Source organism: Tympanuchus pallidicinctus, unplaced genomic scaffold (assembly GCF_026119805.1).
Source record: "Tympanuchus pallidicinctus isolate F22 unplaced genomic scaffold, pur_lepc_1.0 scaffold16, whole genome shotgun sequence".
Taxonomy (NCBI): Eukaryota; Metazoa; Chordata; class Aves; order Galliformes; family Phasianidae; genus Tympanuchus; species Tympanuchus pallidicinctus.
This window is the reverse complement of record NW_026294679.1, coordinates 34,043,093-34,057,550: the sequence shown is the minus strand read 5'-3', so window position 1 is coordinate 34,057,550 and position 14,458 is coordinate 34,043,093. Positions and strand designations below refer to the sequence as shown.

At 43.5% G+C, this 14,458-nt stretch overlaps 1 protein-coding gene across 9 annotated transcripts in view; it reads left to right on the top strand.

The window, feature by feature from the left end:
* The window catches only part of SGMS1 (sphingomyelin synthase 1), a 75,341-nt gene that overhangs the window by 56,155 nt on the left and 4,728 nt on the right, over positions 1 to 14,458 (top strand). For all 9 annotated transcript variants that reach the window (XM_052677605.1, XM_052677603.1, XM_052677601.1 and 6 more), the window contains 3 exons: positions 2,459 to 3,301; positions 10,584 to 10,701; positions 13,604 to 13,757. In XM_052677605.1, coding sequence (XP_052533565.1) covers positions 2,679 to 3,301; positions 10,584 to 10,701; positions 13,604 to 13,757 — 895 coding nt within the window. In that variant the 5' untranslated portion in view covers positions 2,459 to 2,678. The remainder of the gene's footprint in view (positions 1 to 2,458; positions 3,302 to 10,583; positions 10,702 to 13,603; positions 13,758 to 14,458) is intronic.

Genomic DNA, 14,458 nt, shown 5'->3' with positions numbered 1-14,458 from the left:
GCAGTGAATGTAGAGAAAAGGTTGTGTAAACATGAGAAGGTGGGAGCTGGGAAACTTGCCAAAGTTGCTTCATCTCTCTCAGTCTCGTGACGGCTGTTTTGAGATATCGGTTTTTGTCCTGTGTTGTCATTGTGATGGTGCAATTGGTATCATTATGCTAATCACATTCGTATTTATAGTTCATTACCAGATACCAGCTCCTTAATGAAGCAGATCTGATGCAGATGGAGGGAGCATTTTTGTTGCCTGCCTGAGCTCCCAACCCAGTGCACAGAGCCCTAGTGCACATCAGCAGTGGCTGATGTCTTTGGCTTCTGTGGACAAGAGCAAACCTTACTTAGGGCAGTGGTGGCCCATGAGGCACTCAGATTGCTTCTGCAGACCTTACCTGGTTGAGCTTTTAGCAATGCACGTTGAAGAAAGGAGATATTTTCCGTGTGACAAGCTGGGAAAGAAACCTCGTGGTAAAGAAACTTGTTTTGCCTATTTGCCCTCTGTTTCAGACAAGCTATGAAATGGATGTTTGTGTTAGAAATGTTAGATGTTATTCTTTGTTTTAACTTTCAAGCTGAGACTTTCAGCCTTCTTCCGTGTGTATCAGTTACTCTGCCTTTGTGAAAGGTGCTCCAAGGAATTTATGTGCTGGTGGCATGGTGGCAAAGGCTGGGATTTCACCCAGCAGATGCTGAGCTCAGGCTGCAGAGTAGCAAAGACTGGGACTCTGGGACTCTGTGCACTTTAGCTCCTCTTTGGTCCCAGTGCTGCCATTTGCTGTTCCTCTGCAGAGGGTGAGACCTGGATTTCTAACAGGGATGAAGGTGTGTGCCCATGTATACGTGAGATAGGATTCCTCAGTTTTTAAAACCAGTACAGTTTCTTGGAAAAAATGCTTTTATACTCTAAGGGACAAAAATGCAGGACTTGAGCCATCTATTTTTCTGCATCATGTCTCTTAAAGGCATTATTGATGGTGAGTTTAAGGAATAAAGCACGTACATGATTCAGAATTGACTGTATTTTCTTTAAGCAATGTTGCAGGCTCCCACAATTTTGCTGCCAGAAGCACACATTTGCTACTTCTCGCAGAGCTGCCAGGCCCATAAGGTTACAGGAGCATATTATGACTTTTGTGCTAGTGTGACAATAGCATTTACAATTGGCAACAGTTTTTTGTTCTTTCACACTGCGTGTAGAATTCATCTTAAAATTTACTAGCTTAGCCCAGGCAAGAGAAGGTGTACGCATTGTGAGCAATGAGATGTAATGTTGGGATTGGCTGCAGTTTTTTGCACCGTGATAAAAGCAGTTCTGTGTCTTGGGGATCCTGACTCCTTAAGCAAGCAGGAAGCTGCAGTGTTTTGTCATGGGCTGGACAGAAAGACTGATGTGCTAGGAAGATAATGGCTAAAGATGTTCTCTTGTCCTTTCCAGCTTTCTGTATGTTTGGGAAACTGGCATTTGCTCTCCAACTTATAAAAGTTAAAAGCCTTAATACTACCCCACCTCATGATGTGTGCCAAGTGCTCTGACAGCCCCACATCTGTGCTGAATTTGTAAAGCAAAGCTCGCAGAGGCAGCTGATGGAGCTCTTTGGTGGCACATCACCTGAGATGGGAATATTGCGGGCATCAAAATGGATGGTAGTGTGGCGTAGATCACGTCCAGGCTTTGTGCTGCAGCCAGTATGGGACCCAGGAGCTCCGGTGCCCTGTGGCAATGCAGCACAGCGTGGTGTCAGCACAGCATGATGTGATATCAAGCCAAGCTGTCCTCTGGTGAGAGTCTGCTTGGGGTGTGTAATGTGGGTTAACATGCATAATTTAATCAGTCCTGTTTTTCCATGTTCGGAGCTCTGTAACTAAACACCGATTTGCTAAACACCACTTGAATAATGAAGTGATCTGTGTCTGACAGCTTTTCTCAGTACATGTGATCCCACTGCCAAAAGGAAGAAAGAAAATAGAGCCGTATCCTTTCTTCCCGTGAATTTAAATAGTGAAGGTAGTTGCAAGAGAGAGCATTTATCGTTATCTCTGTTAGCTTTGTGTATTTTAGTGCACGCACGTGCTTGGCACGTGCACCAAGTTAGAGGTGGTATACCTGGAGTGCTATGAGCCCTTCTTCCAAAGCTTCGTCTTTTATTGAGCATCAGACCTAGGTGATTCCTCAGAGAAAGAGATTAAAAGCTGTATCTCACGTGTCCAGTTCAGTCCAGAGCAAAAGAAGTCTTCAACTCAGCTATGAAGCATTGTTTTTAATAAAAATTGTTAAGGCTCTGGAATAATTGGCAACAAGCTCAGAGGGGACAAAGCTTGTGCAGGCAAGGCTGGCACTCAAATCAGTCTCTCTTTTTCAAGCCAGAGTCTACCTATTCTTTGGCAGTCATTTTGTCTTTAAACCTGAATTGAAAACTTTCAGTAAATGTTAAGTGCCTGTTTGTTTTTTTTTCCCTCCCCAGGAAGAAGAATGCCAACATGAATGTGAAGTGAACTGTTTGCTGCGCTCGCCACAGCACCTGGGTGCTCACATCAAATGGTCAGAGACAGGGACTTGTCTCCTGCCAAACTGCTTCCTCGGACAAGATGAAGCCAAGGAGGAGCCTTCTGATGTGCTGGAGCGGCAGTGACTGCTGCCCACTTTAAAATCGATGTAAGACTGTGCTCCGGCTGCCTGGCAGGATGAAAGAAGTGGTGTCGTGGTCACCTGAGGAGGTGACAAATTGGCTCATGGAAAATGCTGTGCCGGAGTACTGTGAGCCATTGAAAAGCTTCACCGGGCAGGATTTGATCAACCTGACGGAGGAGGATTTCAAGAAGACGCCTCTCTCCCGAGTGTCGTCCGACAGTGGCCAGCAGCTCTTGCACATGATCGAGGCTTTAAAAATGGCTCATCACATAGAGGCTCACAAAAATGGGCATGTCAACGGGCACATCCGTGTCAGTGTTAACAGCACCGCACATGAAAATGGCTTGAGTAGTAAAACAAAGCTGAACGGAGTGCCAAATGGTTATAAGAAGGAGATGATAAAGATCCCCATGCCAGAGCCAGAGCGCTTGCAGTATCCCATGGAATGGGGCAAGACTCTCCTGGCTTTTATTTATGCACTTTTTTGTTTCATCTTTACCACAGTGACTATCTCAGTTGTTCACGAACGAGTGCCTCCCAAGGAGGTGCAGCCTCCCCTACCAGATGCATTTTTTGATCGTTTTGATCGGGTGCAATGGGCCTTTTCTATTTGTGAAATTAATGGCATGATCCTTGTAGGACTGTGGTTTGTTCAGTGGCTGCTGTTAAAATACAAGTAAGTAAAACCTTTTGGAAACTTGGTGTTCTAGGGTGTACTTGTGATGGATTTGGAGGTCAGGTACAGTCCAAGTAAAGTGATGTTTCTTGTGGTCTTTCTGGTTTTGGTATCCCAGAGTGAAATAGATGCCACACCACAGGTTCTGCAGTTTGTGTGGGCTGCTTGTACAAAAGCAGGGAGTTCTGCTACATAAGAAACTATGATCTCAATTGCCTGCAGGGTTAATGTTAACCCTTTTAAAATGTGAAAAGCCTTGAATTGAGTGTAACTATGTTCTTAACTCATTTGACTGTCCTATCTGTAGGTGAGTGAACATATAAGTCATCATCTGTGAACTGATTTGGGAATTCTCACTGTAGTTTACTTGATGTTAAGGTCCTACCCTAAGATCACAGTATTTTCCGTAGAATCCATAGTGTTGGAAGGGACCTTTAAAAGTCATCTAGTCCAACTCCCCTGCAGCAAACAGGAACATGCACAGCTAGATCAGCTTACACAGGGCCTGATCCTGCTTTACCTTGGAAGTCTCTTTTTCCTTATATCTAGCCTAAATCTACCCTATCTAAGGCTCTTGAAGCCATTTCTCTCTGTTCTGTCACCACAGATTCTGTTAAAGAGTCTTTGCTGTAGCTCCTCTTTAGATACTGAAAGGCCTCTATCAGGTCACCATGGACCCTTCTCTTCTCCAGCACAGCCGCAGTTCTCTCAGCCTGTCCTGACTGGGGAGGTTCCATTCTGTGGATCATTTTTGTGGCTCTTGTCTGGTTACACTCCAACAGATCCATGTCTCTCCTGCACTGAGGACTCCACATCTGGATGCAGTGCTCCAGGTGAGGCCTCACCAGCACAGTGCGGAGGGGCAGGATCATCTCCCTTGCCCTGCTTATCACGCTTCTTTAGATGCAGCTCAGGGTATGGTTGGCTTTCTGGGTTGTGAGGGCACATTGCTGTCTTGTGTCTAGCTTCTCATCCATCCTTACCCTCAGGTCTTTTTTGGCAGGGCTCCTCTCAATCCTTTCATCCCCCAGCTTGTATTGGTAGTGAGGGTTGACTTGATCCAAGTGCAAGATCTTGCATTTGGATTTGTTGAACCTGGGCCTACTGCTCAGCCTGTCTAGATCCCTCTGGCTGGCATCTGATCCCTCTGGTGTGTCACCACACTCCACAGCTTGGTGTCATTGGCAAACTTGCTGAGGGTGCACTCGACCCCACTGTCAGTGTAATTGGTGAAGATATTAAAGAGTATTGGTCCTGCACTGGCCCTTGTGGTACACCACTTGTCACTGATCTCCATCCAGATGTTGAGCCATTGACCACTACTATTTGCAGCCAGTTCTTCATCCATTGAACAGTCTACTCATAAAATCCATATTTTCCAATTTGGAGAGAAGGATGTTGTGGGTTACTGTGTCAGAGGCCTTACTGAAGTCCAGATAGATGACGTCGGTGGTTCTTCCCTTGTACACTGACACAATGACACCATCATAAAAAGCCACTAGGTTGGCCAGGCAGGATTTGCCCTCACTGAAGCCACGCTGGTTCTCTTCTATCAGCTCCCTGCCTTCAGTGTGCCTTAGCATAGCTTCCAGGGTGATCTGCATCATGATCTTTCCCAGCACAGAGATGGGACTGACAGGATGGTAGTTCTCAGGATCACCCTTTTTACCCTTCTTGAAAATGGGCACAATATTGCCTTTTTTCAAGTCAGCAGGGACTTCACCTGATTGCCACAACTTTTCAAATACCATTGAGAGTGGCTTGGCGACTACATCAGCTAATTCTCTCAGAACTCTGGGATGCATCTCATCGCGGCTCATAGACTTGTGGATGGCTCAGGTTCCTCAGGTGGTCATGGACCTGTTCTTCACTTACAGTGGAAGGGACACTGCTTTCCCAATGTCATCCTATCAAACCAAACATATGAGGTCTGTGTGGTGAGCAGTTGTTGGAGAAGACTGAGGCAAAAAAGTTGTGAAGTACTTCAGCTTTCTCCTTGTCTGTTGTTACCAGCCTGTTTGTGTCACTCACTAGGAGGAGTACACCCTCCTGGACTATTCTTTTCTGGTTGAGGTACCTGTAGAAGCCTTTTGTATTCTTGGCATCCCTAGCCAAGTTCAGTTCAAGCTGGGCCTGATCCCATCCCTACACATCCCAGCAGCTTCCTTATATTCCTCTCATGATGCCTTCCTGACTTGCTACACCTGGGGATGGAGAGCTCTTGTGCACTGAGAAAAGTTTCCTTAAAGATCTGCCAGCTCTGCTCCACACCCTTGCCCATGGGACAGTTTCCGAGGGTGTTTTGTTGACTGACTCTCTGAAGTGCTGCAAGTTAACTTTCATAAAACTTAGCATCTTGATTTTACTCTTTACCTGTCTCATATCCCTCAGGACCATGAACTCCACCTCATCACAGTCACTACAGCCCAGGCAGCCTCCAATCCTGATGTCATCAGTCAGGTCATTTGGGTTGGTGAGCAGCAAGTCCAGTATTGCATCCCTCCCTGGTGGGGCCACGCATTACTTGACTCAGAAAGTTATCCTCGGTGCATTTCAGGAGCCTCCTGGATTGCCTGCAGCTTGCCATGGTGCATTTCCAGCAGATGTCCGAGTGGTTGAAGTCCCCCAGCAGGACAAGCACTTGCTGGAGGTAGCAGGCCTCATCAGCAGGCTGCATCGACAGGCACTAAACAGCAGGCAGTGCTGTGAACTGAAGCAATGGTGCATTAAAACTTCTAAAGGACATTTTCTGCTTGACATTCAGTAGTACAGGTAATGCCAGGAACAGAGTATGTTGAAAGCTTATCATAAAATATGCAGAAGTGCGGATACACAGTGAATTTGCAAAGCTATTTGGGTACTTGCTTATACCTGCTCAGAATTGCAACAGAGAATTTGCTTGCCAGTGCAGTTCACCTACCTCTTGTCCTCTACACAGTGACTGTGCAAGTGGATGTTTAATTCAGTTTCTTTAAAATGCCATAAATCCATACCTTGGACTGCGTTGGAGTGTTCAAAGTTAGGTGGCTCTAAGTGGCATGTCGCCTTTCCTTTCTAAAACCAGGCAGAAGTGTGCTCTAGAGCTGTCTCGCCCAAAGGGGTTTTTTCCTCCTCTAACACAAGGTCTCTTTTTTTTTATGTGGTTCCCATATTAAAAACAAAAACCAAATAACAACAACAAAACCAGCAAACAACAGCTGGAAGGCATCTAGTCTGTGCAGCACCAAGTTAAAGATAAGATCCTTTGGTTTGCAGGACTTTGTAATGACCTTAAAGTTTTCAGTTTCTCTTTTTCAAAACAGTAAAACCTGAGGTGGCAGCTCACTCACCCTTATAATGGAGAAAATTATTAAAACTTACATGTATTCAGGTTGTTCACCAGCTTGCTAAGGTACAGGCAGCTGGAGAGAGCTGCTGTGCTGGGGCAGGATACCATTACGTAACAGAGCTGTAGATTTCCACAGCTATCTGACAAATGTTTAAGCAATCTGATGCTATCAGTTTCTCATCCTGGGGACCTATCCCAGACATCCCAGCTTTTGCTGTGTATCTTTTCACTAATTAACTGTGGACAAGCACCTCCTATCGGAAAAAAAACAAAAACCTCACACCTTATTTTATGCAATACAAAAGTCATTAATGAATATTGGAAAAATTGCTGTTGTTTATTCATCTTTATTGTTGCTTTATAAAAGTTATTGGGTTTTCTCTGCTGAAATTTTAAGACCATTGTGCATTTCCACAGTGTTTCTTAAAGGAAAGTTTCTAGAATGGTTAATGTAGTCCATTCTTATTATACAACGCTTAGAAACTGTGAAATTGCTTTTTTGTGTGTGCGTTCGTGTATGTACAGGAATAGGAATCTAACCTGACATGGTCTCTTGCTGTATAAGCTTCTGCGTCAGGCTCCCATAGTGGTAGCTGTAATACTGAGCTCTCTTTGCTGCTGTGATACTGTGATGAAAAGGGGAACCATAACTGGTGTCCCAGAGCAGAAATGTTCAAAACCAAGGGAAGAACCCAGAGAAGACCATGGGAAATTGCCCAACACACGTTTGAAAGCAGTACAAGGGTTCAAGCACACTGTGATGGATTAAGAACAGCGGAGTCTGTGAAGTGTTTGGAGATTTCAAAGCAATGAGAGATGGGTTAAAGTAATAGCAAAGTATTTTGACATCCTTGGTAAATGTGGAGAGTTTTCTTTCTATTTGCTTGATGTGTTCTTCTGCTTTGGCTGTAAGGTGACGATGTTATGGAGTCATAGGTCTTTCCATTTGCAGTATCAGTCCTGGAACAGCTATTCTGTGCCAAGTCAGTATGAGTACTGGTTGCGTAACACATTAGAGACCTTTCTTCTTGTGTGTATAGAAGCAGAGTTGTCGTGGTCTGAGAGGCCTGGGCTATGAGTGAGGAGCAGAAAGGAACAGGGTCTGGTGATACGGCTTTGTCTAGAAGTCCTCATTCTAATGGCTTTGGTTGGTGAACCACCAAGTGCTATAAAAGAACTGAATCACTTGGTGAAGAGCATTATCACCTCTCTTTGAAACTTAATTCAAGAATGAAGGGAGGAAATTAAGCCAGATGGACTTTTCTCACTTTCTTGAGCATCAGCAATGTCAGGGATAGCCATTGTTGCAGACGGGAAGGTGAGCTGTGAAGCCTGGTGGTTGCTGGGCAGGAGACCCATTTCTTCTCCTACTTAGTTGACAGAGCTACCACCCGTCAATATCTCTGAGGGAAAGTTTGGGATCACTGATGAGCCAGAAGCACGAGGTTGTCATTGTCAAGCAGGGAAACTCTTATTGCTTCTCACACCATATCCATTATTTACCAATAGCCTGATTTCATCCCATGTTTTTCTCCCAGGCGATGAAGGCTGATAGAGACGTGTCATTCACGATACCAATCTCTTCCTTGTTTTGTCCAGGCATTGCATGATGAAGGTGAATAGGACCTACATGTCTTTTGATGTGCTACAAAACCAGACATGAAGTGGAATTGGATGCTGGTTGTATCCATCCAGCTAACCATGGTGCAGACTTGCAGATTGGCTCCTGCTAGTTCTTTCTTCTCCAGAAAATAATGTTAAAGTCAGGTAGATACTGGAGTTTTCTGTCTGCTCAGCTTGCTCAGCAGCGAGGGTTCTGGAGCAGGCATTAGGTGTATTAGAGGGAGGTAAGCGCCTTCTTTCCTTGCATATCCTCACAGAATCCTGCCCTTGGTATTTTTGGCAAGGGGATTAGGTTGGTTTCACCAGAGAGCAGGAGTGGGGAGGATGCATGGGGCTTGGCTGGTTGCCCCGAGTGTTTTTCTGTAGAGTGTGAGGAGCCCACTCAAGCAGCACATATGTGATATGTGTACTTGCTACCCATGTTGGGTAAGGTCTGGATAACTGTAATAATCTTTGCCAGTAATAAGCTTACAGCATACTTGTTAACTGGCTCACACACACGTATGCCAAACCTTGCTGAAAGGGGAAAATATGGGGCCTTTTGGATTTTTTTTTTTCTTTAATGCTACATAGCAGAGCACTTTGATGCAGAATTTCCTAAGCCAAAGCACACTAAATCTACTTTAAACTAAGTAGATTCATGGGTAATGTTAACAAAAACGTTCATTGCTCAGTAAAATACTGCCACTTCTTTGGCCTTTCAAATGTGCTACTGCTTTTAATTCCCCAACCCTACTCTTTGTCTTTATACAGGGATATAAAGAGAAACAAGCTTGAGTGTGGTTAAAAAGCTGAGCATGTGTGAGAATGGATCACCTTTCCAAGGGAGAATTTTCTCATAGGAGCCACAGAGGAAAACCACTGCCCTGGTGGCATGGTGTCTTCAGCACAAGGACTTTCCCCACTTTGGTGAATCTGATTCTACTACTCGGTTCATGCAGCTACACTAATACAGTGTGCTGCTTAGCTCCCTGCTGCGTCCTTGGCTGCACTGGGAGGGGGAAAAGTCTCAAAGTACAGTGCTTCAGTAGCTGAGAGCACTTAGTGAGCACTCAAGTGCAAAATGCACTTGCACTGGAGGATTTGAAGCTTTTCTGATAAATTAGGACGCTCACGTTCTTATTGATCTGGCACTGCAAAGTTGAACTCCTCTGAGAGCAGAGCAATCAGTTTAATAACTCTGCCGAAAGCTATTAAAAGGAAAATACGACCAATGTTGAGCTATGAAACAACTTCAACTTCGTAAAAAAATTATTATTGCATCTTTCAAAGTGAAAGCTTCAGAATAGGAATGAATGTGAGGACTCGTACCTTGTATTGTAACCTTTGTATTCCCCAAATAACCTTAACTCTAGATAGCAGTGGTTTAGAATCAACCAAAACCAAATGGTCTGTAGCCAGCAGGATACAGCAGTGGTTAAAGTCTTGAGCTGTTGTAGCTGGGTCTGGCCTCCGTTATATAAAGCTATTGGTGATTTTTTTTCATGAAAAGCTGTGCAAGCTGATGGATGTGCTGGAAGCTTTTTTCTTGTGGTGTTGCTTGGTATGTAGCAGTTAAGCTCAGTAGGCCTGGTTTGGAGCTGGCTGTTGCTTTTGAGTCAGACTTAAAACTCTGCTCTCATTGTGTTTACAAAACTTCCCTATGTTACCCCAAAATTGAGCAATTTATTGGCAGGCCTCAATGAATGAATCTCTTTTGCAACTGTGACTGCTTGCCTGGAGAGTGCCCTCCTACGAAAACACCCCATTCTGCAGCTGCTGCAGCTCTCAATCGGTATTTTGGACGTTCTATTGGTGATGTGAGCTGCTTTCTCCCTTAATGCTGCTCGAGAAATAAATGTTCTCATTCATTTGGGTCATACAAGCTATTCCTTCTACAGCATTCCTTTCTAATTACTAAGAGGTGTGTGTCAGCAGAAATTAACTTAGTCCTTTTCATCTTTTAATGAAAATATTGTAAGTTTATCCCCCTCCTTGAATAGAAAATTAGTGGCCATTCTAAGCTAATGGAAGGGTGTGGGCATGAAATCCCTTGGAATGTTTTCAGCACTAAATCTGCTTAGGCATTTGTATTTTAATCCTTAAATTTCCTGTAGCCAACTTCCTGCGTAACGTTAGTTAGTTAACTAACCGAGTTAGTTGAGCCATTTGTGTATTTCTGACCTGCAAAGCGTGGGAATATTTGTAAAGGAAGTCAGTATTCCTAGGTGAAAGCTGACATAGATGAACAAAGTTCCAAGTTTCAAAAGCGTCAAGAAGACCAAAGTTACTAGCTTGTGTGTTTTGTTTACCTTTCCTTATTGTATTTTCTTCTTTTTTTTCTTCTTCTAGGTCTATAATTGGCAGAAGGTTTTTTTGTATAGTTGGCACACTATACCTGTATCGGTGTATTACAATGTATGTAACTACACTCCCAGTACCTGGAATGCATTTCAAGTGTTCTCCAAAGGTAAACGTTTCACTAACTTTCTGTATTTTAATGATTCCCCTTGTCCCACCATTGACAGAACTGTGGACAGTGGTTTCGCAGTGATCATTACTAATTTGAAAACAATTTGGCATGAGGGGGTGCTGGGAAGGTGGGAGTGGGACGGCAGCTTCCTTCTGCACATCTGCATAGTTTCTGTAGCAGTTGTAGCTGATTCATAACGTTCAGCATTTTTCCTCTTTGCTAAAGCAGTTCAGGGTTGCAACCTGTTGTTAAACCCATTCATGATTTCTAGTTGAAAACGATCCAAGGAGACTTTTAAAAGTCAGTTTCACATGAAAGTCTTTGCTGCTATTAGTTCCTGGATATACTGCAGTTGTGTTAGTGCAAGGGCTTGACCCTCCCTGAGCTATCCCTGACTGTTTACTGTGCCACATGGGCTTACAAAAGCTGTGGTGAAGCCGAGTTACTGAGGTGTTGGTGTTCAGTCCACCTCTGTCACATAAGCTTCATGTCTTCATAAGCTTCATACACGAGATTTTTCTTCATAGCGTTCATCTCCTTGCCTCTCCTTGCCTCTACTGTAAGAGAAAAGGCAGAAATGTAATTTCTGTGAAACAGAAATTCTGTGGCGTGCAGGGTTCAGGGTTGTGTGCACAGCCACGAGGCAGATGACAGGCAGTAAAGCCATAAATCAAACCTGTGATTCAACTCGAGGCACGTGCTGTCACTGTTTTTATGAGGTTTGCTGAAACATACAAACCTGTGGTGCAAACAGGGCCAAAACACTTGAGTTCCTTGGGGAGGTAAAGCTAACAAACGTGCTTTATTGTTTGTTTGGCAGTGCAGAGCTTTGCCAAGCCACGTGTGGCTTCTTGAGGGACGTCAGTCTTTTATAAAGAGAAGTAGAGGCTATAGAGTCAACAATGTATTTGATCAGTCAGCCATTATGAAATAAAAAAAAACCCACACAGATATTTATGGGCTAACCTGAGCACATCTGTCATCTTCAGAAATTTACAGCAAGTAGGGCTCATTGCTCAAGTAAAGACAAGCCTGTGTTGTGTTCTTTCATTGCTCTGCTTAAAAGCTTAGCTGAGCTTTCTTGAAAGCTTTAGATACCCTGGTGGGAAAAAATAGCATCTCATTACCTTACTCTTAACAATCACGGGGTGGGCTTTGGGAACATCTTAATGCTTCATAAGGAATTGCTAGTAGGAAATATTTGATTGCTACAAAGACTGCATAGATCTGTCCAGAAAGTACAGTTTCCACTTGTTAAAGCAAGAAGGAAGTTTAAAGAAAAGGAACAAGTTGTCTGTGATGGCTAACCAGGGCATTCTATGTTCCTTCTGACCATTAAATGGATTGTAAAACTTAGTGAAATGAGGTAAGGATCCAGCAGATGTGCAGTTGAGTGTGCTAACCCATTTGGCCTCCTCCAAACTCAGTTGGTTCCGTGTCCGTTGGGTCCTGGTGGTGCTCAGTACCTCCAAGTTGTGCTTTCCCCACATTATCTTTGAGAATTTCTTTAATGGCTGGATTGATGTTAGGGCTGTGAGCAGCAAATGCAAGGTCTAGGGACAGGGCCAGCAACCTGTTGGGCAACAAATCCAAGAGAAGGACTTGATTCGCTTTGGCTTTTCAAAGGCAAATGGAAGATTTTCAGGAATGCCTTCTGAGCCAACAGTATGAGTTGCAGGTCATGCAGAGCAGATCATTCAGGTGTGGAGGACCATCCCTATTGGTAGTGTGGGTGTTGTGAACTGGAGCCCCTGCAGAGGTTTGGCTTGTGCTATGGTTTGTGCTATGACAAATGCCATTTATATTTCTTTTCTGATGTGAAGTGGGAAGAAATAGTTTTAAAACTTCCCAAGGCAGGGCAGGGGGATCCTTTAATGTTTGTAGTGAGAAGCTCAAAATGTGTGTTAAATCTGGCTTTAGGCAGCTTGGATGTCCAACTTGGGCAGTTGGTCTCATTTTCAGTTGGATTATCATCTGCAGGGCTTGCACTGTTATGAACAAGATGAATTAAATTAAGCTTGATTTATTTAAATTGTGTTGCCTCTTGAACAGAAGGGGAAACAGATGTTTAGCAATCATGAGAAATTTCTAACTATACCTGGAAATATTTTTATCTTCTTTTCTTTTTGCGAAGCTGGATTTTTTGAGACTACTACAGAATTCACGTGTTTTGCAGTAGTCCTTATTCTGCTCCTCACTGTACCTGTGGGGCTTTTAAAAGGACATAATGAATGGAAAATCTGAACCCCTTACGTGGTCTTGAAGATTCCCATTACAGTAGTTTCCCGCACAGCCTCAAACATTGACAACACTGCCAGCAAGGCCTTGGAGAAAGATAATGCCTTTTCATGGTAGCAGCAATAAGTACTTATAAATAGCAGCAGTTTCTGCTCACTTACCTGTTTTACCCTTAGTTCCTTACTCAGTGTGGCCACTGACAGGAAGTTGACACTTCTTGGACCTTTCTTTGATTTGGTATCAGACTGAAAGGTGCCATGTTTCTCATTGCAACCAGATGTGACATGGTATAGGGCTTTTTTGCACATATACATACATTCACGAATATCTGTACGGACAAATAATACTGCCTCTTCTGTCTGTCATGTGGGTGCAGGAGTAAAAACGTAATCCTTTGGGATATTGTATTTGTAGGAAAGTTGCAATAATTTTCTTGGTTCTCTCTCTTGAGAATACTTCAGATAACAAACGAATGCAGGCGTGTACAGCCTGTGCTCACATGCAGACTTCCCTAATGCACACATTACGGAATAAATTCTTTCATATCAAGGCAAAAAGAGAGAACAAGTGAAAGACAAACAGCTGACTGATGGCGTGCTTTAAATTTGGAAAGGTTAGCAGTGATACGACATCGTTCATTTGCGGTTTGCTCTTCCACCAGCTTTTTGGAGACTGGGAATCTCACCTGCGAAGGATAATGAAGCTGATAGCTGGTGGAGGATTGTCCATCACAGGATCCCACAACATGTGCGGCGACTATCTGTACAGCGGGCACACCGTCATATTAACTCTCACATACTTATTTATCAAAGAGTGTAAGTATGTTCATCAGCAATCTCCTGTTGTATACATTCCCAGCTCATCAAAGAATGACTGCTTTGCGGATTGGTAAACACCGCTTCAGTGGAAGTGCACCTGTTCTCATGAAGTAAAAGAAATACAACTTTGAGGACATAGATTTTACTGAAAAAGAAAACTTTGGAGACAAAATACAAAACCTTCCCATGTGCATGTCTGAAGTATATATCTGAATTCCAGTGTTTTGACTAGAATATAGTTTATACCTTCATTGAACCGTGCCCCGTGGATGGTATTTTAACTGCATCCCCTTGTCTAGAGAGATGGATGCCAGGGTCACTCATTTTGCTTTTTATGAAAAGCAAGAGGAATGGATTGTCAGCTATGTAGAATTAATGTTGAGGTATACAGCAGTTAATTTTACAGACCAGGATATATCAGATTTTTATGTATCTGGCTTGTTTCTCTAAGGTTTCATAACCTTTCTATCAAGTGTTTATCACTTCTAAGTACACTAGAAAGCTGCACCCTGACAGAATGGTGGTGCTTTTGTCATCTCAGCATTCCTGCTCTTAATCTCAACTCTTCTACCCACCCAGGATTGCAGTGTGCATCCTCTTCTAATTACAGCAATGGTCCTGAGTGCTGATAATGTTTTGAAATCATGGAATCATCTCAGTTGGAAAAAACCCTTAAAGTCATTTAGTTCAGTCTCTCT